This window comes from Gobio gobio, assembly GCF_949357685.1.
Source record: "Gobio gobio genome assembly, chromosome: 15".
Classification (NCBI taxonomy): domain Eukaryota; kingdom Metazoa; phylum Chordata; class Actinopteri; order Cypriniformes; family Gobionidae; genus Gobio; species Gobio gobio.
In genome coordinates this window covers 35059746-35083848 of record NC_137108.1, presented here as the reverse complement: position 1 = coordinate 35083848, position 24103 = coordinate 35059746, and the positions used below count along the sequence as shown (strand labels likewise).

Below are 24103 nucleotides of genomic sequence, written 5' to 3'. Positions count from 1 at the left end.
AAAATCTTCATTTGTGTTCTACTGAAGAAACGAAGACACCTGCATCTTGGATGCCTTAGGGGTAAGCAGAAAAACATCAAATTTTCGTTTTTGGGTGAACTATCCCTTTAACACTGCTACTCAAACAGATCTAGGTTCTGATAAGCATCCTAGAATGAAAGCCAGCTTTACATGGTGTCTATAATCATAGAAAACCTGAAAATATCAGGGAATAAGAAAACTGGAAAAATGTAGATGACAATATAAAGGATTTACACAATCTGAAAAGAATAGAGATTACAAGGCAACTGCAAATAATTCAGCAGTAGAAACCCCACTCAGACTTTTATTACCGTGAGTCACCACAGGGTGGCAGTAAAACCACACGGACATAGAGGAACGAAAATGTAGGATGGAGAAAATAACCACACTCTCACAGTTGCTCAAGGAAAACATTTCATTTATTAAAATTCATATACAAAAAGGAAAAAGTTAAGTCCCTAGAAAAAGTATTTCTGTATGTACATTATTTACATGGTATAACGAGCAGCACTGGTCTGTGATGGGTTTAAAAGGAACATTTCAAGTCAACTAGAAGCCATTGTGGCAATGACCTCATGCTCTTGGTTTACAAGAGGCATGAAGTGACGTTGCCTTGGCCGTTGCCCTTTTACTGTAAAGGACCATGTGTGAGATTCAACTCAATTTATGTCTCTGTATAGGTTTTATTGAGCATTTATAAGAGGGCTAACCTAACTGATAAACCAATCTTATGGCTCATCTTTCTTACAAAATGCAGCCTGCACATTTTAGCAGACTAATATTTGTGTTTTCACAACAATAAAAATAGAACTATACAGATCCTTTGTAATTATACTGCAATTGAAAATATTTATAAGCTTTTTAGTGATTGTATTTGCGCTGCGTCTGGCCACATTTGAACTTTTAAAACAGACTTTGACACAGTGAGTCTCGACTCGGCTACTCAATACATGATACATTCATCTGGTGTTATGACACCGCGTTTCAGCACACCAGCATCAGAAATTATTGGCATTACACACTACGTCTCTCATATAAAAAAGACAAAGAAAGATAAAACCTACACAATGAATATTCATGGCAGAAAGCAGTTTTATACCATCACTGACTGAAAGTAATGTAACTTAAGCACTCTTTGCGTGAGCGGATTTGTGATTCATTGGCACATAAATCACCTATTGAAGTCTTTCGGTGTCTTCGTGACCCTCTTTTGGCAAATGTACGTTTCAGAGTTAAAATTCACAAGTGGGCGTCCATCAAAAGTGCAGCTGGGTCCATTAAAACATGAGTGTTTTGGTCAAGTGCAGATTTTTTAAATGTTACGCCCTGATCAGTAAACTGCTGGGAATAATGCTGCGCTCCATTCAAAGGCGGATCTGGGATATATTTGGTTTCTACGACTTGGTTCTGACCAAATAGCCATGTTCTGTTGTCTGATTCTTGATGACATAAAGAAACAAAATGGCTTTGCTGGTGTATGATGATCCTCAGCGAAGATCATTTAGTCATTGCTTAACAGTTTTATCATAGAAATGTAGGTAATTTTGTTTATTGTTAAGTAAAAATTATACATTTTCATGATTTCTCTATTACTACTTTTCTAGTAATTTATGATGACTTTATTATTAATTATATTATTCATTTGAGTTAATTATAACCCTTTTCTTATTTTTATTCTAATTTTTAATTTGATTTAAAATCTTATATTTCTAGGTTTTCCAGTACCATGAACTCTGTTCAGGTGAAGGTTTTGGGTCAATAAGATTTTTTTTTTTGAGAGAGAAATTAATACTTTTATTCAGCAAGAATGCATTAGATCGATCAAAATTAACAGTACAGACTCTGACTTTGTTACTAAAAAATATATATAAAAAATGCTGTTCTTTTGAACTTTCTTTGACTTAAAAAATCCTAAAAATTCAGCTTTACCATCACAGGAATAAATCACATATTAAAATATGTTAAAATATTAAAAATTAAATAGTAATATTTCACAATATTACTGTATTTTTAATCGTATAAATGCAGTCTTGGTGAGACTTCATTCAAAAATATTAAAACCTTCCCGATCTCAATTTTGAACGGTAGTGTGTATTCACATTTTGGCAAAATCAAAGTTCTTCACAACCATCTAAAACAGAAATACGACAGAAATGGAACGCAGTAGAATGGAACGCAGCATTAGTCATTTGTGTTCACTATAATTCACCTTATTTGTGACACGCTGGATGCGACCGTATACCATGAAGTCCTGTTGATTCACTGGCTTTGTTCCCTATCAGAGCAAAAATAAATACAGTACATTTAATATTTCACTCAATAAATAAAACAAATGAGTCCTCCTCAGATGTTCCTCACCCTTAAAGCTGTGTGACTACATCACAAATGAACAGAAACCGTTTCTTAGGACACATTTTTTTGTAGCGTTCAAACTGGAACCCTATAAAGGCTATAAAACACTAACACAAAACAAACGCTGGGCTTGAAGTGTTCGGGTCGTTTCTTGTTACTGTTCCTGACTTTGGCTTTGCACCGTGTCCATGTAGGGGATGGCCAGCTCGGGTCGACGATAAAGCTCGCTCAGGCCTTCGAACTTGGAGCCCCAGTGCTGCAGGGAGTCGTAGCTAAAGCCCTCCTCCGAGATGGCCGATCCCAGAGAGCTGAGGCTGCCTGCGCTGGAGCCCGTCCCCTCAATGCAGTACACGTGGTAGGTGTCCATGGGGAACGCCTGGCTGTCGTTGTCGGCCTCCCAGATAATGCGCGACACGTAGCTCTTGAAGTCCATGGCGCAGTGACCGCCGCAGCTGGCATTGTGGTGGTAGGGAAGGGTGGCTCCATTCGTGATGTTTCCACATGGGTGGACCTCCTCCTGAGAGCCCTGGGACGACTTGATGAGGGGGGCGGTAGTGCAGGAGGAGGACTGGGACAAGCTGGAACACAGCGGCCTCTTCAACTCAGTGATGTCATAGGCGTTCTGTTGGGCACATAGGCGACAGTTTTAATTCTGGGAAAATGCAATAGAATTACATGTTATTTTGCCAAAATCTGAATACACTAACACTCAAAAGTGTGGGGTCGGTAAGATTTTATGTTTTTGATAGAACATTTATTTTGCTCACCTTTTGCTCAGTCAAAAATATAGTAAAAACAGCAATATTTAATATTCCATCTTATGGGTAAAATAATGTAATTTAATCAAATATGGAAAGAGCCATTGAAATCTCTAGGGATAAGTGAAGATTCCAGCAAGTACACATAGTGGGACAATTGTAGTATAAATGTATATACCCCTATTAATTTATAAATATATAAGTGGTGGGCATAGATTCATTTTTTTAATCTAGATTAATCTCACTGTAATCTTGGAATTAATCTAGATTAAAATGGCTCATTTGAATTCCACCGAAGGCATTCAGAATATGTGTGCTCGTAAGTGATCGTTTATGAATAATAAATAACTACTGTCCCTTTAAGACCTGACGCACGCATGGATCCCACTGTTCCTGTGATTTGGTTACAACTGTGTTTACGTTAAAACTCACCAAGATGGGCATTGAGACATTTTTCAGTGTATTTGACCATTAATAAGCTGGAAAAAGGAGCTAATTTTTGCACTTGTGCGCTTCAGATGCGAGCGCGAAAAATGCAGGAATTAGTAGAATTAACGTTATGTGCAACCCCCCGCAAAATTCAGACCGGTCACACCAATACTAACACGCTGTCATGAGGAAAAATCCATGTTCCAATCCAATTCGCCATGTTCAGAGGGTTAACTGAACTGAATGAGAGGAGGCGTGTGCGTGTCAACTCGCTGTCGGTTGGAAAGGAGAGGAGAGTGCAGCTGATATCAATACTGTAGAAAATGAGTATCGTATCGTTTCAGATATTTCAGTATCGATGCATATCGAAATATGGATATTTTTGACAACACTAGTAGGCATACACACAGGTTTGAAGACTCGTTCTCTCGCCCCCTACAGTGCAATTCGGCTAGGTATACATCTGCACTAAAATATCAAGGTGAAAGTCATCATATCTTGCGTAGTATAGACCCAGCTCCCAACCCAACTTTGAGAATAGATTAACGGCGATATTTTTTTTATCGCCCGATAAGAGTCTCACGTTAACGCATCACGTTAACGTCGATAACGGCCCACCACTAAAATATATCTGTTGATTTTGGATATTTGTTTGTTTCTTATTGCCTACCTCCACTGAGTTATAATGAACATCCTGCATATGTTTCTCTTTTTTATTATTTTTTATTATTATTAGGTTTTGTTTGTTTTTGGTTTGCGTGCAACACGCGGGTTGTTTTTGATTGAACATGGTTAAATTACGGAGTCCCGCACATGACATGCAGGAAAAAACTAGTAGGCTAAATTGTGCGCACGATTTATTAATTTTTTCCCTCGATTTATGTCAGTTAAGACTTGAAATGCAAAATACTGGTATTTTATTTCCAAGATAACTGGATGCCACTCTCTAATTAAAATATTTAAACCAAAAAATGCAAGGTCATATGGCAATAATATAGCATAATTTTGATATGTATGAAAAACTGTAAGCAGTATGTCGAATGAACACTAGTATTCCATTCTGAGCATAGCCATGCTATTGTGTAAATCGTGCTGTGCAAATGCTGCCACCTAGAGGAGGCTGCCATTGCAGTGTTGATGCTGATGGAGGTCATTCCCTTGACCTGAGTTTTACTGAAAGTTAATCAATACCTCCCGCTGGCTGCCCTATGTTAATGGAATACCTGGTCCTGCTCTCCTCCTCCCTCCTCGTTGTAGTTGAGGATGTTCTCCCGGATGTCCTCCCAGCTCTCGTGCTCCGCAGGGATGTGGTACACACCTCGCTTGCGGAACTTATTCCGACTGCCCTTCTGATTCCATACGGTCACTGCCACGAGCACGGCTGCAGAGGGAAGAGAGAGAGATTAAAACAAAAATGATGTAACCGGTTATTGAACTTTTATTTCTGTGGGGGTGTGTATGTGCAGTAAGGTAAATTAAAGCCCTTCACAACCCATTGTACTTCCATAATGTGACATACAATGGGATCCTAAAGTTTAAGACAACTAATTAAAATGCTGTTTGGTTCAGGTAAGTTTTTTTTTTTTTTTTAAAGAAACTGATACTTTTATTCAGCAAGGATGCATTAAATTGATAAAAAGTGATATAACAAAAAATATAAAAAAAAAGTTATTTCTATTCATCAAAGAATCCTGGAAAAAACGCATCGACATTGACAATAATAAGAAATATGTATATCAAATATACATATCAAATCATATCAGAATGATTTCTGAAGGATCATGTGACACTGAAGACTGGAGTAATGATGCTGAAAATTCAGCTTGGCATTACAGGAATAAATTACATTTTAAAATATATAATAACAGAAAGCAGTATTTTTTCTGTTTTATATTGTAATATTATTTCAGAATTTTACTGTTTTACTTTACTTTTGATCAAATATACAGACTTGGTGAGCATAAGAGATGTCTTTCAAAAATATTTTTTAAAACGTACCGAACCCAAACTTTTAAATTATAGTGTAATTAAATATGAAATATTTCAAATCAATAAATTATATTTAAATTATATTATTTACAGGTTTAAATTAGATTGTGGATCCCAAATGTTTTGATTCAGAGGCAGAGCACGTTTTAATTAAATATTTTTTTCTTTTGAAAAATGTGCACCTGATGTAAATCAATCTCAATAAAACCAAAAATGTGTATTGAACTAAACAGGGTCAGTTTTGATTTCATGCTGACTTCTAGTTAGAGGCAATTAAAGGCAGATCAATCCGAAAATAACCCACCATTTTCTGACAAATTTCTCTGAAGCACAACCAATCCCATCACATTTTGGCCTCAGTTGATGAGTGATTTCTTCCTGCCTGCATGCAGTGATGCTTTAAAAAGGATTTTGTGTGTGTGCTTGCAATGTGGCTGATGGGGTGTCAGAGCTGGCAGAGAGGCCTGGAGGGCACTGCCAGCCTGTCACGTCACTGTTGTACCTGTCTGAGGCGTGCATACACACACACACACACATTCTTCCGACTGTTTGTTAGCTCTCTATTGACAGCTTTCTTAATACACTGACACAAACTGAGAGGGTCGCATCATGATTCCACATTGACGTTACAGCAACACTGACTTTATGACAATATATGGGTGTGTGTGTGAGGATATCCTGATAGTTACCGAAAAAGACGAGCAGACACATGCTGATGGCTAGGATGGAGCTCGGACTGAGCGCAGCGAGACGAAGAGATTTCATTTGGCCGATCTCACACCACTGGCCCCTGAAGCCCTCTGGACAGCGGCACTGGTAGCTCTTGGTGGAGTGAGCCAGGCAGGTGCCACCGTTACGACATGTGGTGGGGCCGCAGGGGGAGGGGGCACAACGCAATAGACCTGTGACCTCATCCACCACTGCAACCTGATTGGCTAGACACCTGGAGAGAGAGAGAGCGGACGTTGAAACAAAGAAAGAGGATTTTGACAGTTTAAACCGTGTGAGAGAGAGTTTTCACCTGCACTCGTGTTTCCTCCACAGATCAACGCAGAACAGCGGGCTCAGGCAGGGTTTGGCACTGCAGGCGTCAGAGTGGCAGCCGGGCACGACTCCATGCCGCTCCAGTACAGTACTGAACTCTGTGCTCTGACCATCCAGTGGCAGAGAGTGACCGTTCAGCCTTACATCCCGCATACAGCCTGTACGGTAAAAAACGGTGGAATCACAATTTTTGTTAATATTCATATTAAGTTTTTATATACGTTCCGCAATTTTTTCCAGGATTTAAAAAAAGGTAAAAAAAACAGCATATATTTTAAATCATTTGTAACATAATAAATGCATTTACTGTCTCTTTGGCTCAATTGAATGTGTTCTTGCTGAAATTCTTCAAAAAAAACTTACAGACCCAAAACTTTTGAACAGTAGTAGTGTATATATGTTATATATTGCACAGTGATAGATATTGTTTGGCAGGGACAACTTTCAATTATACAGTCTAGAAGTTATATACAAAAACATTTGACCACAGACTACTGAGACTGACCAATCAGAATCAAGCATTCCAGAAAGTAGTTGAATATTAAGCTTTAATTATAAAAAGCATGAATGATAAAAAGAAGAAAATTAATTCATTCTAATCAGAATTTAAACCCACCCTGAAAGTCACCCTGTGTGTTTGGAGTGGCGCTGTTTCCCAGAAACACACTGGAGGGGTGAACTACTATTTCCTGCTTCTGGCCAAGGACCCCCGTGACCTCTCGTGAACCCCCGCCCTGCTCCAGTCGCAGGGTAAAGATGTTGTCGTTGCGATGAAGGTTGACCAATACCCACTGGCCGTGGTTCACACGCTGGCCTGTTAGTTTGAGAGAGTGAGCGCCGTCTCCAAGGTTAGCACGAACAGTGAGGTACCCATCTACTATCTGAGAGACAAAAAGATGACACAGCTTTAAGACATATTCACTCATCCCAAAAAGTATTTGGACACTTAAAGGATGCTTTAAATGAATGTAATTGCATGTGTGTGTGTGTATCACTCACCTCCAGGATAATGAACTCGTTGGTGTCACGTGAAGCCATGCTGAGCAGACTGCCCATGGAAGAGCGTGTTCTCAGCAGGAAGTGAGCTTGGGTCCTGCGTGGACTTCCTCCACCTCTCAGCTGGTACCTCAACACACTGTCCTTCTCAAACGACCACTCAGGAAGTGCTGTAACGTACACAAACCATAGTAGAAAACAGAAAGATATTGGATGTTTAATATGGAGCTATAAAATGTTGGGGTCAGATTTTTTTTAAAGTAATATTTTTATTCAACAAGGATGAATTAAAGTTACAGTAATGACATTTTATTAAAGTTACATTCATGTTACTGTTCATTTGAACTTTTTATTAATCATTTTTATGAAGTATTTAAATAAAATGCATCATGGTTTCTACAAAAATATTAAGCAGCACAACTGTTTTCAACATTGATGACAATAATAAAAGTTTCTTGAGCACCAAATCAGCATTTTAGAAAGATTTCTGAAGGATCATGTGACTGAAGACTGGAGTAATGATGCTGAAAATTCAGCTTTGATCACAGGAATACATTATATTTTAAAACATATTCAAATAGAAAACAAATATTTTTAATTGTAATAATATTTTATTAATGTTTTTACTGTATTTTGGATTAATAAATGCAGCCTTTGGGACTAATGGTTGGTGAGCACAAAAGACTTCGAAAAATTCGTACCTCCCCCAAACTTTTGAACAATATATGTATATGGTGTATATGGAACAGGATTTTGGGCCAATGAAATGTCTTGCTGCACATGACTTTATATGAGTGTGGTATTATTATTAACAGTCCTTGATGTGATACATATTGTCACACATACCTTTGTCACACTTGTGTCCGCTGTATCCAGGATGACAATCACAGCTAAAGGAGCCCCATTCTCCTAAGCATTTCCCATGGACCCCGCAGGAGGGTCCTCCAGCAGTCAGACACACACCATCCGTTAGGGCACATCCTGGGGCACTGTTCTCACTCTCTGCTGGACTGCTGAGGTCGAACACCTGACAGAAAACAGACACGTGTAAATACAGAAAGGCCTGAGTCAGCGCAATGCTGAACCTCATTGATCCGTATCGACTCGCTGTCAGAAAGTGGCTCAAGTGAACGTCTGTTCCGACCAAACAAAAGATTGGAACCCAAAACACATTCAGGCTGAATGTTGGCCATGAAAAGAAAAAAAATGTTAACACTGAGAATCCAAATATACACATTAAAACAAAGCTTAATTCACAAAACATGAGTATAATGAATTTACGTGCTAATTTACATACAGTAGTGCTTTTTTGCAGCAGCAGAATTAATTTTGTTTATGTTTTATCACTGAAGGCCAACTGTCGATAAAAGAGAAAACATAGCATTCTAAAATCATTTTTAAAATAGAAATATCTACACAACATTATTGCATAGTATAAGTATGCAAACTTTAGGGTGCAATCTTTTTTTAATCCTTGTTTTGAGTTATATTTTGCCTCAGCCAAGAGTCCCATCCAGAAATATAATCTATACTACTGTATACTATACTATACTATACTATACTATACTATACTATACTATACTATACTATACTATACTATACTATACTATACTATACTATAAGCAAAGCGGCACCTAAAAAAATAAACACATTTACACTAGTTTTACCTGACTGTCCACCACAAAGTTCCTCATACATCCCACAAATCCTTTGTAATTGGGGTGTAATTTATGGAGTGAGCGTGTCTCTTTAACCCCACCCAACTGGAGAGGCTGGTAGACGTCCAAAAACCTGAAGAGAAAAGAACATATGTGCAGTTTAGTTTACATCACAGCCAGGAACCATGATTTGCTACCTGCTATTGCTAGTCAGAGGCAGGAGGTATTCTAGAGAGCATTTTATTGGACAAATATATGTAAATTCCTGAGTGAAAGATAAGTTACCAAAATTTTTGGTCTGTTGTCCTGGAAAAGAAAGACACAAGCATATAGACGGACTCAAAATATGAGGCCATGACACCCGGATCAAAAATCCACAAAACTTTAGTTCCCTTTCGAATTATGAATGGTGTTGTGAGACCGATGTCTAAAGCATGTGTGAAAACATCTTGATTGACTGACGTGAGGTCAGGTGACATAGTGTAGCACGTCAGCAAGACCATAAAAGGGCACCTACATCACGGAATCCCTTCGATTCTAATTGTCGGAAGCCACACAGGCAGTTTTCATTTCATAGGTTCTTTAATAATCTTGACTTTTAACAAATTTAACCAAAGACCAGCATGCAAATGATCTAAGATCTTTTCACCAGGGTTTTTACTCTAACTATAAATAAATTAAGATCAAATGTACTTATAGCAGCATGTTTTTTTACCTTTCACTGCCTGGCGTCTCTCCGGAGGCCTTGCACACCGACTGATCAGTCTCAGACATCTCTACTCTCAGGCCTTCCACCTCATTCACCATGGCACCAGAGCAGTAGTCCAGAATCATCTGCACAGTCTACACAAAAACACACACATTCACACTCAAATGATTTACTACTACGAGGCAAAGTGTTACACCACCTCTGAGTGCAGGAGAGGTCACGTTTCTTAATGGAATATTTTAGACCCAGATCCCAGAGGGCGATAAAGCTCACAATCTGCTTAACCCAATGAGAATTTCAGAGCTACGTGATGATCTGGACTCTCAGACAGCTTCATATCTCAATGAAATTGAGGTGAGATTGAGAACATTGTGAAGTTAAACAAAAATTCCTCTGGGAATGGCAACTGCCCAGTGTCTTATTCTGGCTGCATGCCCTCCATTTTCAATCTTTGTTTATACCTTGCCATCGCTGATGATGTCGAGGTGATGCCAGCGGCGGTCCATGACAGTGGCTCTCGCGGGCAGCTGCAGTGTCAGAGTCCCAGAGCCGTGATTCACACTCAGCACAGGAACTCCATTTTTCAGCTCTATTGAATGAAACAGAATAATGAAATTTCATTAGAAGACAGACAGAATATTGACATGGTTTCACTACTGTTTAAAAGTTTGGGGACGGTAAGATTTGTATTCTTTTATTTTAATATTATGAAGTCTTTTATGCTCACCAAGGGTGCATTTATTTAATCAAAAGACAGTAAAAACAATAATATTGTGAAATATTATTACAATTTAAAATAACTATTTTCTATTTGGATATATTTTTAAAGTAATTTATTCCTGTGACGGCAAAGCTACATTTTCAGCAGCCATTGCTTCAGACTTCAATGTCACATGATCCTTAAGAAATCATTCTAATGTAAAATAGTTGTGCTACCTAATATTTTTGTGGAAACCGTGACACATTTATTTCAGTATTCTTTGATTAAAAGAATGGTGAAAGATAGCATTTATTTGAAATAGATTTTTTTGTAGAAAAATGTAGAAATCTTTACTCTCACTTTGGATAAATTTAAAGCTACACTGTGATATTTGCCCCCATCTAGCGGTGAAAAGGTATATGACCATCCAGTGAATATTAGTTTCTGTTCCTCTCAATTCCGATTTCGTTTTAACTCCTATGGTGGCCGATTTAGTCCAAGATTAACATGGCTTCCAGTTCGACCTCGTCCACATTCGACACGGTGCCATCGATAGGGCTGGGACGGTATGGATTTTTTCTTACCGCGGTTGAAAAGCAAGAAACCGCTTTAAAGGGCTCCCGCTCGACTTTCACGCACGGCCGCACACGCACACACCAGCGCAGGCAATTGAACATAATAAGGAACATGTTTATTTTACATTTATTTTTTCACGTTTAGAACAGGAACAATTAGAACAGAAATGGAATGATATCTGAAAAAAAAGTGCTGGCAAAACGAAATCTAGACTAGACCATGGTTTACATCCCAGCCTTCATATTTTGCTGAGAGAGCAGATCAGATCCCGACTGACAGATCTTAAGATGGAACAGCATAAACAAAGACAAACAAACACATTTTTATTTATCGGTATTGATCAGTAATATGTATTTATTTGTTTATTTATTTCCAATATTTTAAATTTCAGATTACAGTCGTCGTCATCAAACAATCCCTTAAACTATAATGACTTTCGCGCACACCCGCCCATATAATATAATATATTATTTATATTTATATTTATAGTATTTATATTTTTATATTACATATTTTTAAATATTCAGGCTATTAATTTACATTTACAATTTACATCGTGTCTGCGCTTTTGTCTCAGTGGTTAATGAAGAATAACGAAGGCTCAAGGCTATTTAATTTAACAAGCTAGTCACTCGCTGCTCACACTACCTTGATTGTATATTATGCTACTTTTATTATTTATATTTATTTTTTATGTTTTATAACATTTACATATATTATTTTACGTATCTCGTGTGGTGTGCGCTTTTGTCTCAGTGGTTCAAGGCTATTTAACGAATACTTTTTAGGCTAATGATTGCACATATATATATATATATATATATATATATATATATAGAGGCCTATGTTATTTATATTACATAAATAATATAGGCTATATATATATATAATTATTTATATTTGTTATTTATATTACATAAATAATTTTTACATATTATATTATTATATTAGGCATATTTTACATATTTATATTAATTTATGTATAGGCTATATGCCTCTCGTGTGCGCTTTTGTCTCAGTGGTGCTATTTAACGAAGGCTATTTAATTGAACAAAGTGTCGCTGCTCACACTAGCCTACCGTGATTGTATATTACTTATTATATATATTTATATTATATATGTTTACATATTCATATTAATTTATATATCTCGTGTGTGCTTTTGTCTCAGTGTGTTTCAAATATTTAACGAAGGCTATTTAATTTAACAAAGTGTCGCACACTACTGTGATTGTAAGCCTGCCAGACGGATATCTTTTTCGATAGCCTTTTAATGAAATTGGAATTTCAGAATCACATAGCCAACTTATATTTAATTGCCTACAATAGATTATTTATTGATTATATTGAATGAAATTTCGCAGGCACAGCTTATTTGTAGTCAATCTTTCCCAAACAGAGTTGGAAGAGAGTTAAAACTTACCAGTAGCCTACTAAGGCAGGTCCAGCTCAGTTTGTTCTTTCTGAAGCCGTGTTTTTTTTTTTTCGCCAGCTATGGGAGAAATCGGTCAACAGCGGTCGACGCAAACCCATGGCCCGGGCGGTGCGTTCTTTTTCTGCTTTCATGACTTCTATCTCCCTACCCGCTATTGTTGGCTGCGCAACCATGTGAGAGAATTGTGTTAAGCACGTGCAATTAAAACGTGCACGTCCTGCTTATGCGCCTGTATTTTATGCTTTAGTAAAATGAAATTCAAATTATAGGCTAAAAGACATTACACAGGTATATGGAATGTTAATGGAATGTTAATGGAACATTGCACTCCCCAACTCGCGAAAGGTCGGATTTGCTCCATCTTTTGATTAAGTTTTGTTTAGAAAACCTTGAATCCATATAAGACACACGTCATTAGACACAATCCATGTCATTAGAATCAATGAATCCATGGAATTAGACACAACGTGCACACATGTGCAGGCCAATGTTTTTTTGTTTGTTTTTGTTTTGTTTTTGTTTTTGCGGTGATGGCGGTGACAATCTCAGACCCGCGGTAGGCGTCACGTTGCGGTATTGCGGTAATGCGGTAACCGGCCCAGCCCTAGCCATCGAGTGTTAAAACGCGAAAGGCGAAGCTTGAATTTACGGTATGTCCCTCTTTGGCTAATGTACTTTCAAGATGGAGGGGCAACATGGCGACCGGCATTCGAACCCCTCACCCGTATGTATTTTCAATGGCATATTATAAACTTACGAGAATACTTTATTACTTGAAAGAAGTAAATATACATTAATGAGCACATATATTTTTGAAGTGTTTTTACCTAAGAATAAACTAAAAAAGTTACACAGTGTAGCTTTAAGGAATCTTTGCTAAATAAAAGTTCTTAATTAAAAAAAAAAAAAATTCATTACTGACCCCAAACTTTCGCTCAGTAATGTATAATTACAGTAGATCACTGAAGAAGCATTTCCACTGAAAGGGTGTTGTCCTGGAATCAGCACCCAATCTGCAACCATTCCACATATTTTACACCACAAAAGGGCAGTTCTGGGCCGGGAACATTTGCATAACCCATATTGTTTGTGCTACGGACATGAATGACACCTTAAATCATGCCGCTTTTTACTTTTATAAGCATTCAGACTTTTTGCCCAGAGGGCCATAAAATGGGCAAAACAATCCCATAGTTTTGACCCTGGCTAGTTGGTGCCACTAGTTGTTTAAAAATTACACACTTTACCTTTAACAAGTTCTCAAACTCATCATAGGGAAGCATATGACACTGGTACCGCAAATGCATGTGACATGAAAATCTAATGCTGTTTTATGCCCCCTCAGATTAGTTTTGACCCCCAGCAGTAAAAAATGCTTATTCGTAATCAATTTGTGGTCAGTTTGAAATTGCTGTCACTGCAGTGGAGGGTTTTGGCCTCAGTTCAATAAAAACATGTTCGAAACTGATGATGTAAGCTTATGCAAGGCCACGGGAGGGTCGTTTCCTGAAATCATACGACCAACAGTTGCATAATACAGTATTGGACATGTGGCACAGAATCTGAATGTGACCTTCACCGGTGACCTGGTGTCAAGATCAATGCTGACCCAAACCCCACTCTCACCACTGCTGACCACACACATTTAAAACATCTATCATTAATGGCTCACTTCGGATTGTGCTCGTTGCCATTAATCAATTTTTTTCACGCAGTTAATTGGTATTAGATAAGATAAAATCTTAAATCATGATGGTACTATGAAGGTGTTTTGAGAGTGTTTTTGAAGGCTTTGTTTAGACATTTTTTTTTTAAAGCTGAACAGCATGTTTACATATGTGGTTATAGTCTGAACAGATTTTGAGTAATTCTTTCAGTAATTCAGAATTATTAATTATCTACAAATAGTTTTTTGCAGTTGAAATAAAGCTGAAATAATATAAAATATAAATATTAGATGAAAAAAAATGTTGGAGAAATGTTGCTTTGGCAACTGAAATAAATTAAGTAAAAAACTGAAATAAGAATAAATTAAAGCTATACACAAATATTAAACTATATATATATATATATATATAATGATAATAAAAGCTAATTCAAAATAATAATAAATACTATAAAAGCACATAAGATGACACTGTATATTCAAAAGTAATGCCTGTACAATAAACACAGAAACGTGACAATTTGCCACACATACCAAGAGCAATAAAGTCCTCTTTTTCTCCAGGCTGAGGTGTTCCCAATGGGCCATTGTAGAACAGCAAGCCATTGGCTGCCTCTGTGATGAACTCTAGAGATATGTGGCTCTGGAAGCAAGGCCTTATGGGAGAGAACCAAGCATAGCCATTGCCGAGAAAACTGTGTTTGGTTTGCTGGCACTCTGGCCCATCAAACATAGGGGGACATTTACACCTGCAACAGAGCAATAGATCAGACATTAGTTAACCAAATGTGAAACTGCCATGGGATTATAAGATTAAACAACGTTTATTCTATTATATAGAAAAATAACCAGTTTTTAACAACACTTGAGTGGTAGAATACAAGTTTTACCTGTAGCCTAGTTCACTATCCACACAGGTGCCTCCATTCAGGCAAGGGTTTTGTGAGTACGAGGAACAGTGCAGGTGAACGCCCTCTCGAGCGAGGCAGCCACACTGAGCGCTCGCTTTGGCTGAGACAGACACCAAAGAGACATTCCCATTGTTCAGTGTTTTAGGGGTGTCACTGAATGTCACCCTGCTAGAGCAGCCACCTGTCTGACCGCAGGCTGCATAGGCGCACTCGTCCACCCCCACCTGTAGAATGGTCACACCCAGGGCAGACTCCAACTGAAAGAGAAATACAAATCCTATTTGAATTCCATAATTCCTCAATTTATTACTTTTTACTATATTTGTTCATTTATATTTTTGGAGAGAAAAAAATGATGAGCTTTTATGGGTCACCAACATAAGAAAAAGTTCACAACATGTCAAAATATGTTTGTTACCCAGCATTACTACAGCTAAATAAAATAATAATAATAATAATTTAATCTTTTATTTTAAATTTTATTTTATCATTTGTTCTTCAATTTGTACTTCTGTTTTTCCTTTTTTGGGGGAAAAAGAGCTACAAAAAAATAAAAAAAAAACCATAATCATTCGTTCTTTTGTGGTTGTGCACATGTTTATTAGTATGAGTGTGTTTGTTCTGGAATGACGGGGGTCCATCTCAAGGGCAGTCCATCACATCCCTCAGCAGCAGCTCTAAAAATGTCAAAGCAGCTTCCTGTGTAGTGCATCAACATCATCTCGGTGAGCGCATTAGCACCATGCTGGGGTGTGAAGAGCGCCTACTCTACACCTGATTTATAGACTGGTGGATGCTGCACAGAGTGCAACATGTTCTTTCTATCCATCCCCCCCTCCCAGCATCCTTGCCTGCCTCCCAGTCCCAAAGCGACAGCCTACCATCTCATACCTTACATGGAAATGAAATATTCATTGCCCCATTGTAGTGTCTCTGAGTGCAGGTTTTAGACGTGTGTAAATGTGAACGGCTTCATAGACTCCATGTCTGTGCCTATGTGAGAAACACAGGAGACGTGGATTGGTGTGAAAGTGTGAGTTTTTGTGCGCTTGTCTTTGTTACCTTAGCTTTATGCATGGACACGTAGCCATGGAGTTTCTCCGGCTTGTAGTATGGGGAGCCATGGGCGGCAAACCACACACTGAGGTGATGCTGAGCTGGCTGGCTCCCACTAGCCAGGCTGAAGACATCAACATTCTCCATATCTGTCTGGAAGAGCTCGGACAAGAGGCGGCGAAAACGCATGTATCGGCTCTCCTCGTTTGTTGATGCTCGGAAAAACTCATTTGCATTCAGATCTGTGCATAACAAACACACGCATACAAAGAACTTACCATCAATGTAAAACCCCAAAACATTTATTAAAATGGGTTTGACATTGGATTTTTTTTTTCAAATTAAAACGTTTCCTGGACAAAAATGCAGTTGTTTTGTTTAATTTATCATTTAATTTTGCATGAACGTTTTTCACAATTTCTCTCACCCTATTTTGTAGGACGTTTTTTTTACCCTGTCCCTTTAAGATGTCGATACAAAGGACCTCTTCGCATGTGAAATGAGTAAGAGCACTTACTCACGCGCTGCAGATTGCATTATCTTCATTCATCAATATCAGCCTGTATTACTTTGTGACAGATTTACAAAATCTGCATTGAAATGTGATGCACAAACGTTTAAGGTCAAAGAAAATGGCCTTAAAAACAGCCACTTTTTCTAATGGGATACAAATGTATTGATGTATTTGGGTTATATATTCAACAATTTAAGAACATGCCATTTTTTCTGCTGTTTCTTTTACACTTAAGAATAAGTTTTTAGTTTAGTTCAGCTCTGGAACTCACAGTACAGTTTTATTTCAAGCAAATCAAGGAAAATGCTATTTTTCATGTTATGACCTCTATAAACACTTATGCATGCACATGTTTTAATAATGAATTGATTCATCAATCAAAACAAAAGTGAGCTGGTCTATATTAAGATTTCAGTTTCCTTGAAAGGAAGAGTCACTCACTGGCCAGTCTGATGGATCCAGCATTTCTCAGCGCCTCCTCCTCCAGCTCCATCACCGTGACCTCGGCCGATGAGGTGACGTCAGGCCAGCTCTTATCTGCCACCCTCACCTGCAGGCTGTAGAATCCAGCTGGTGTGCCCTCCCGGATGCTCAGCTGACCGGTGTTCTGGTTCAGGCTGAACTGCCTGTGTGGGGAAAAGGAGAAGAATTAATGCATGACTCAAAATTCAACTACTGTGTTGATGATCTTCTTGATTTACTACCTTTAAATACTTAGAAAGAAAATGTATCATTTACTCGTGTCGTAAAATTAAGATGTTTAAGAGAATGTCTGGTCTGTTCCTCACACAAAGTTATCTTTATGACTTTATAGGAGTTGGAATATAGTGCACAAGACATATTGGCCACTGTTATGATACTTTGATGATATGGTGCATTTTTGTCATTTTGGACAACATTTGTCCTCGTTAACTTTTTATCGTAAGGAAAAGATCAGCGTCAAATTTGTGTCTCTGTTTGACAGAAGAAAGAAAGTAATATGGGTTTGGAACGACATGAGGGTGAGAAAATGGTGTCAGAATTTCCATTTATGGGTGGACTATCCCTTAAGCCTTGACAAGCCAGAGTGAAAGTAACTGTAGAGTAACTGGAGATTCATTCCAAGGTTCATTCCTGGATCATCACACATGAGGGAGCAGCATCGATGCTGTAAGATGACTCGAGCTGTATTATTAATGGCAGTGTGTATATCAGTGAAAGCACTTATGTCAACTCCTGTCTCCGTCTCCAGATGTGATGACCATGACAGGGACACTTCTGCTGCACTGGATAAGAGATTCCAGGAACAGCTGGGCAACACCAATCTCTCTTTCTCTCTCTCTCTTTGTATGGATACGCTTTTTGTCTGTCTAGGTCACAGCTGTGTTAGCCCTGCTCTGCATTCTGAAGTGTTGTCCAGTGCATATTTTCCCTGTTTTTAAGCAGCAACTATCACTCAATTTTGTTAGATTTATGCTTAAAAATACAATCCTCACCAAATCATAATATTTGAATGATTTCTGATAGATCATGTGACACTGAAGGCTGGCGTAATGATGCTGAAAATTCAGCTTTGCATCACAGGAATAAAAGACATTTTAAAATACATTACAATAGAAAACAGTAACTTTAAATTGTAATAATATTTCACGATATTACTGTTTTTACTGTATTTTTGAAACATGAACTTGAACTATTTTTGATGAACTTCTTTCAAAAACATAAAGCTTCTCAAATAAATGTATCTTGTAATAGGGATGTATTTATTTTTATTGAAAAACAAAAGAAAAATGCAAATTAAGATTTTTTTTTGTGCATTGTCTTTTGTCATGTTGCTGACATTATGTGTAAACTATTCAGTGTCACTTATAAAATCAAATGCCTCCGTGACCGTATCTACTAGGGATACCACAATTCTCAATATAATATTGAACCGTTCGGTACGGCATTCACAGGTCAATACGCGCTTGAGAATTGCGTTTTTTCCGGTTTTGCATTGAATTAATTATTTTTCTACAAATTCTATAATTTGCCTCCATCCCAATACTGAACAACACGACATACATTCACATCACCGGTTAGTGGTAGAGTTATACTCACGGAACACTATAGATATTCACAATCACCGTAAAATCGCGTGTGTCTGTATTAGATGCACGGAGGTCTTAAATTGACAGCAGTGCAGAAGTGAACACGCTGTCCTTAAATGGACAGTTAACCTCTAAAATTATGTCATTAATGTTGTTCCAAACCTGTATTAATTTCTCGATGACAGAATTTTCATTTTTGAACGAACTATCCCTTTAATGTTAATACAACAACAAAAGACAGAGAAAATCACTCACTGCTCTTGACTGAAAAACTTGAATACAGTAGCTTTAATTAGAATCAATGTATATTTTATAGTGAAGTCTATGTAGTGTTTTATTTTTACATTTATTCATTCAATTTCATACTTAAATGCTGCTGTACAGCTCTGAGCTGCCAGTGTAAATCTTTATATATATTTATTTTATATTTTACAATACACTTTAGGAATGTGTACAAGGTTTTTTTTTTTTAAGTAAAGTTTTAAGTTTAAGTAAGGGTTTTCAATTATTTTAAGTAAAATAAAGAGTATTGCAATAAAAAAGTGTCCTTTTTCTCCTTAACCTCTTGCTGTTCCTGTTGTCTAAGAATAGAATAACAAAAAACTGATGTGACAAGCCATCAGAACCGAACCGAACCGAAAACCGTGGTTAAAAACCGAGGTATGTATTGGACCGTGGACTAACTGTATTGTTGCATCCCCAGTATCTACTAACCCAAATTTGCATTTTCTTACAAAATCGAATGCACACTGCTGGACGACATGGAGGAAGAATTTGTTGTACTGTTTTGCTGAAATATATGGATGAGATGATTGCAGACTTGCAATTTCATTGTCTGCTGCTCACTGCTATCTCATTGAACCAGATTTCAAACAAATTTTACATTTATTGTTGCATTTGCATCTACAGGCTTGTGTGAGTGATGAGCTTCTGTCTTGTAGTGTGCACTAGGAGGACAAGGACACAAAATGAAAATTACACATCTATTAAAGCAACACTGGTTTATGTCTCTTAATACGCTGTTTGCAGTGAAGCTCTGCTTGGTCTTGTAACTTCAGACATTGTGCAGCAAGGTCGCTAAACTCACAGTAGTCACTGCTCAAATTAAATTCAATCATGTTCATATAACAGGAATAGAGTTCCACCTCGATGGTAACCTTCAGCTCCGGTGCCAAATTAGGTACTTAACTGTCAAGTAAGCGCATGAAAAACTGCTTGGATCGAAGCTACGCTCTCGGTGCCAAGAGATGTGTCACACTAGCTAGCATCAAACTGCTAATGTATTAATGTGTTAATTATCCAAATTAATGAGAGCAGATCCGCCACAACACACCGTCAGGAACAGCTTTGGATGGAACTTGAAATAGACTGTGATTTAACTCAAGACTAAACTGATTGAGTTGGCATTGGTTGCCGGAGTGTTAGCATAATCGCTTTCCTTAAAGGTGCCGTCGCTGGCATGAGCCACAGAGTCTGATTTGGACAAAGACCATCATATAGATGGAGCTCATTAGTGAGAACCTCTAGCCAGCGTAATCTTTCTTATCAGTTACTAGGAGAGACTTTGTGTATGACTTTAGAGTGAATTCTGAAATTAATAATAGGAGTGACAGGCGAGATGTCAGTAAGCAAATATGCAGTGCTCTGCACGCTCTCATCCTTTATCTTCCCTCACTTTTGTTCTTTTTTTTCCTTCTCTTGTAAGTGTCACTTGACAAAGTAGAGTTTGAATCAAACTTCAATAGAAGATCAAAGCACCTGGGGGGTTTGCCTTCGAACTTGTAAACCTTCTCGCTCCAATCATCAAGGTCAGGGGATTGAACCTGTCCAAGTACCGTCGTGGGGAGTGTACCTGGGGAAAATACATAATGAGGTTAGAGAAAAGCTACCTCCATCCAGGCTGCGCGATACCTGGGGCGATGTGCGCGTGTGTGGGTGGGTGGAGAAGACATTTCTTTAAAGAGATAAGCATAAAGCGGAGCATCTCATTGGCACATATGGACCCACTTAAACAGCACAGTGGGGGGGATGCAATGCTATTAGCATGCAACATTGCCATTTCTCCAAAAGGCAAAATGAAATGCTGTAATCCTGTTAGTCATGAAATCAACATCCTTTAAAATGGCTAGTGTGTATGTGCCTCTTAAACCTGGGATTTAAGTAAATTGTTAGCATCATGCCATGTTTGAGCTATGACAAATTCTTATTAGAAGGCTAATGCATTTCCATCAGAGAAAAGAAAAAAAATGCTAAAAATATATCAAGTAATACTACTTTTACCATGGAATATTTTGAAGTACCTTGGAGTACCATGTAAATCTCATGATAAATGAATATGGTAATACTTGTGACATTTATTCTTTGGAACATACCATGTAAGTTGTACACTATGAACTCGCTGTGTCCAGGTGCATGGGGATGGTCATTTTTATCTCCGATTATGACGGTAAGTGTACTGGTGGAGCTCATTGGTGGAGAGCCACTGTCAATCATCAGGACGGGGAGAAGATACCGCTTCTGCTGTTCCCGGTCAAAGCTGCGGAGAGCGGTTATCATGGCACTGCCATTCCGCAGATCAGTCAAGTTGAAATTAGTAACATCAGAGGTCAACATCAACAGACGGATGGAAAACGGCCCTCCGTTGGATGACGTGTCTCTGTCAATAGCATGCAACAGAACAGATGTGTCATTCATGTGAACGACTTGTGGCGCAACAGTGTTCTCCCACACAATGGGCCGATATGGAGCCTCAAACTCTGGTCCGTTGTCATTGACATCCTGTACGGTCACTAACACAATGGCAGAGCCGGTCAGGGCAGGACTGCCCATGTCTGTGGCCAGGATCATAAGCCTATGTTGGGACACCTTTTCCCTGTCTAGAGAGTCAGCTACTACAACCCAACCACTCTTATCCACCAGGAATTGTTGAAAGGGGTCAGATTCCGGGGCAATGCTGTATGTAAACCTCCCATTTTGACCGGAGTCCAGATCCATGGCTGTCACCTGTGCCACAATGGTGCCCACTGGTACGTCTTCGAACATGGATCCTGCCTCGTAGAACTGTGGGAAGAAGACTGGAGCGTGGTCATTGGAGTCTTCCACTTGAATGATGCAGTAGGCCAGGCTAAAGAAGTCAGCATCCTCCACTTTGACTGTCAGGTTGAACGTGCGCTCATGTGGCTTCTCAAAGTCAATCTTCTTCTTCAGTCTCACTATGCCACGGCGGTTTACCTTGTCTGTCTCAATGAAGAATTTACGGTCTTCATCTCCACCAATGATGCTGAACGTCATGACTGAATTTTCCCCTTCATCCCCATCAGTGGCAGCCACTACCATTACCTCGCTGTTGATGTCCAAGTTTTCTGGCATAGAGGCCATGTAGACCCTCTGGGTGAACACTGGAGGATGATCATTGACGTCAGAAACTACGATGGTGGCTGTTCCTGTTCCTGAAAGTCCTCCTCCATCATGCGCTTCCACCACAACAAGATATCGATCCACCACTTCCCTGTCCAAAGAGCGCAGAACAGTATAGATGGTGCCCGTGGCTGGGTTGATGGAGAAGAGGTTAAGATTGATTTCATTGCGCACATTCTGCACAATTCTATAGGTAAGGATAGCGTTCTTGCCAGCTTTTGGATCATCTAGGTCAGTGGCCCGCATCTCCATTATGGAAGTGTCAGCTGGGGAGTTCTCAGGCACGTGCCCCAAAAAGCAGTTGTCCGTTGCACACAGGAAAACAGGTGCATTGTCATTGATATCTTGCACGTCGACTAGAACATCAGCAAACCCGGTAAGACCTGCTCCATTTTCATCAGTGGCAAGTACAAGGAATTGCCAGGCCGAGCGAACCTCACGATCTAAACGGCGTTGGGCGAATATCCTACCATTCATCTCATCTATGGTGAATTCGCTACCAGCTCCCTGGCCGTGTAGAGAATATCGCACTGCACGCTGGTCTGCCTCTTGATCTGGATCTGTGGCTGAGACCTGCGAGAAGAGCAGATGGGAAAAACAGGCATGCATATTAGAATTCAACACACTTGTCACAGAACATATGAGGCAATTAAAAGTTAATAGTCACAGCAAAGGAATGCTGATAGTTCTCTCCTCCTCTTTTTCTGTGTTTATGCAAAGCCTTTGAAGTCTATTTTTTATACTGACAGCACAATAGACAGCAATATTGAGACACGCTAGCAGAGAATGACAACCGTGGCAGGGTGTCAAAATATTAATTTCAAAAGCTTTAAACTACATGAGGACATTAATAAACATTACATATCATTTCAAGGAAATCCGTAACGAAACTGGAACCAATTTGTAGCAAGACATTCACAAAATTCGTTCATATATCTTGCAAAAGGCTAATATTCCTCTATTCAACATGGCCATTTTCTTGCAACTACATGTGTGTTTTTTCACCCCTCACCTCTAGCACAAGGACAGGAAGCTCTGTAAGTTCCTCCATGACACTGGCATGGTACTCAGTCTGAGTGAACAGGGGTGCCTCATCATTCTGGTTGATGACATTAATGACAACCATTGTCTGGTTTTCCCATTTTCCATCCGACGCAACCAGCCGTAACTCGTAGCGCTGCACCTGCTCATAGTCTAGCCGCTGGGCAATGAAGATAGTGCCAACCTCTGGCTCCACATCGAACGTGCCCATGGTGTTCCCGGAGGTAATCTGGTACCGTAGTTTGGCATTGGCACCTGTTTGGGGGGTTTGAGAAGCGTTAGCATTCTAGGAAGTGTTAAGCTTGGCTGAGCTGGATAAAAAGAGAATGTCAGCATTAATCTGTGCTCATTTGATGAGGATTACATAAAGGACAAGAAAGCTCTAATGCACACAGGCATGATATGATTGTGCTTAAATACTGAAATCAACATATACACATACATACAAAATGTCACAGATAAACATTTACATAACATGTCATTAAAAAAATCTCATTGGATAATAATATAATTTATTAATAGATTTAATAGTAATCTTTTTTACAAATTAAACAAGTGCACAAAAATGACACACTTCGGGTCCTATTTTAATGGTCGCATGGTCTAAAGCGCATGGTGCAAGTGCACTTAGGGCGTGTCCTAATCCACTTTTGCTAGTTTAACAAAAGCCTAAAAGGTCTAAATAGGTTATCCCTATTCTCTTAATGAGTAATGGGTGTGTTTTGAGTGTAACGTGCTATAAACCAATTCGAGTGTCATCTC

At 38.7% G+C, this 24103-nt stretch overlaps 1 protein-coding gene across 1 annotated transcript in view; it reads right to left on the bottom strand.

The window, feature by feature from the left end:
* Positions 1-423: 423 nt before the first annotated feature.
* The window catches only part of LOC307138382 (neural-cadherin), a 137807-nt gene continuing 114127 nt past the window's right edge, over positions 424-24103 (bottom strand). The window contains exons 17-33 of the mRNA XM_079836656.1: positions 23313-23596; positions 21256-22873; positions 20642-20735; positions 17256-17440; positions 16307-16542; positions 15224-15501; positions 14868-15082; positions 10418-10545; positions 9963-10090; positions 9257-9380; positions 8436-8616; positions 7593-7759; positions 7210-7474; positions 6571-6751; positions 6239-6492; positions 4784-4941; positions 424-2995 (exon numbers count right to left, since the gene is read on the bottom strand). Coding sequence (XP_079692782.1) covers positions 2528-2995; positions 4784-4941; positions 6239-6492; positions 6571-6751; positions 7210-7474; positions 7593-7759; positions 8436-8616; positions 9257-9380; positions 9963-10090; positions 10418-10545; positions 14868-15082; positions 15224-15501; positions 16307-16542; positions 17256-17440; positions 20642-20735; positions 21256-22873; positions 23313-23596 — 4964 coding nt within the window. The 3' untranslated portion in view covers positions 424-2527. The remainder of the gene's footprint in view (positions 2996-4783; positions 4942-6238; positions 6493-6570; positions 6752-7209; positions 7475-7592; positions 7760-8435; positions 8617-9256; positions 9381-9962; positions 10091-10417; positions 10546-14867; positions 15083-15223; positions 15502-16306; positions 16543-17255; positions 17441-20641; positions 20736-21255; positions 22874-23312; positions 23597-24103) is intronic.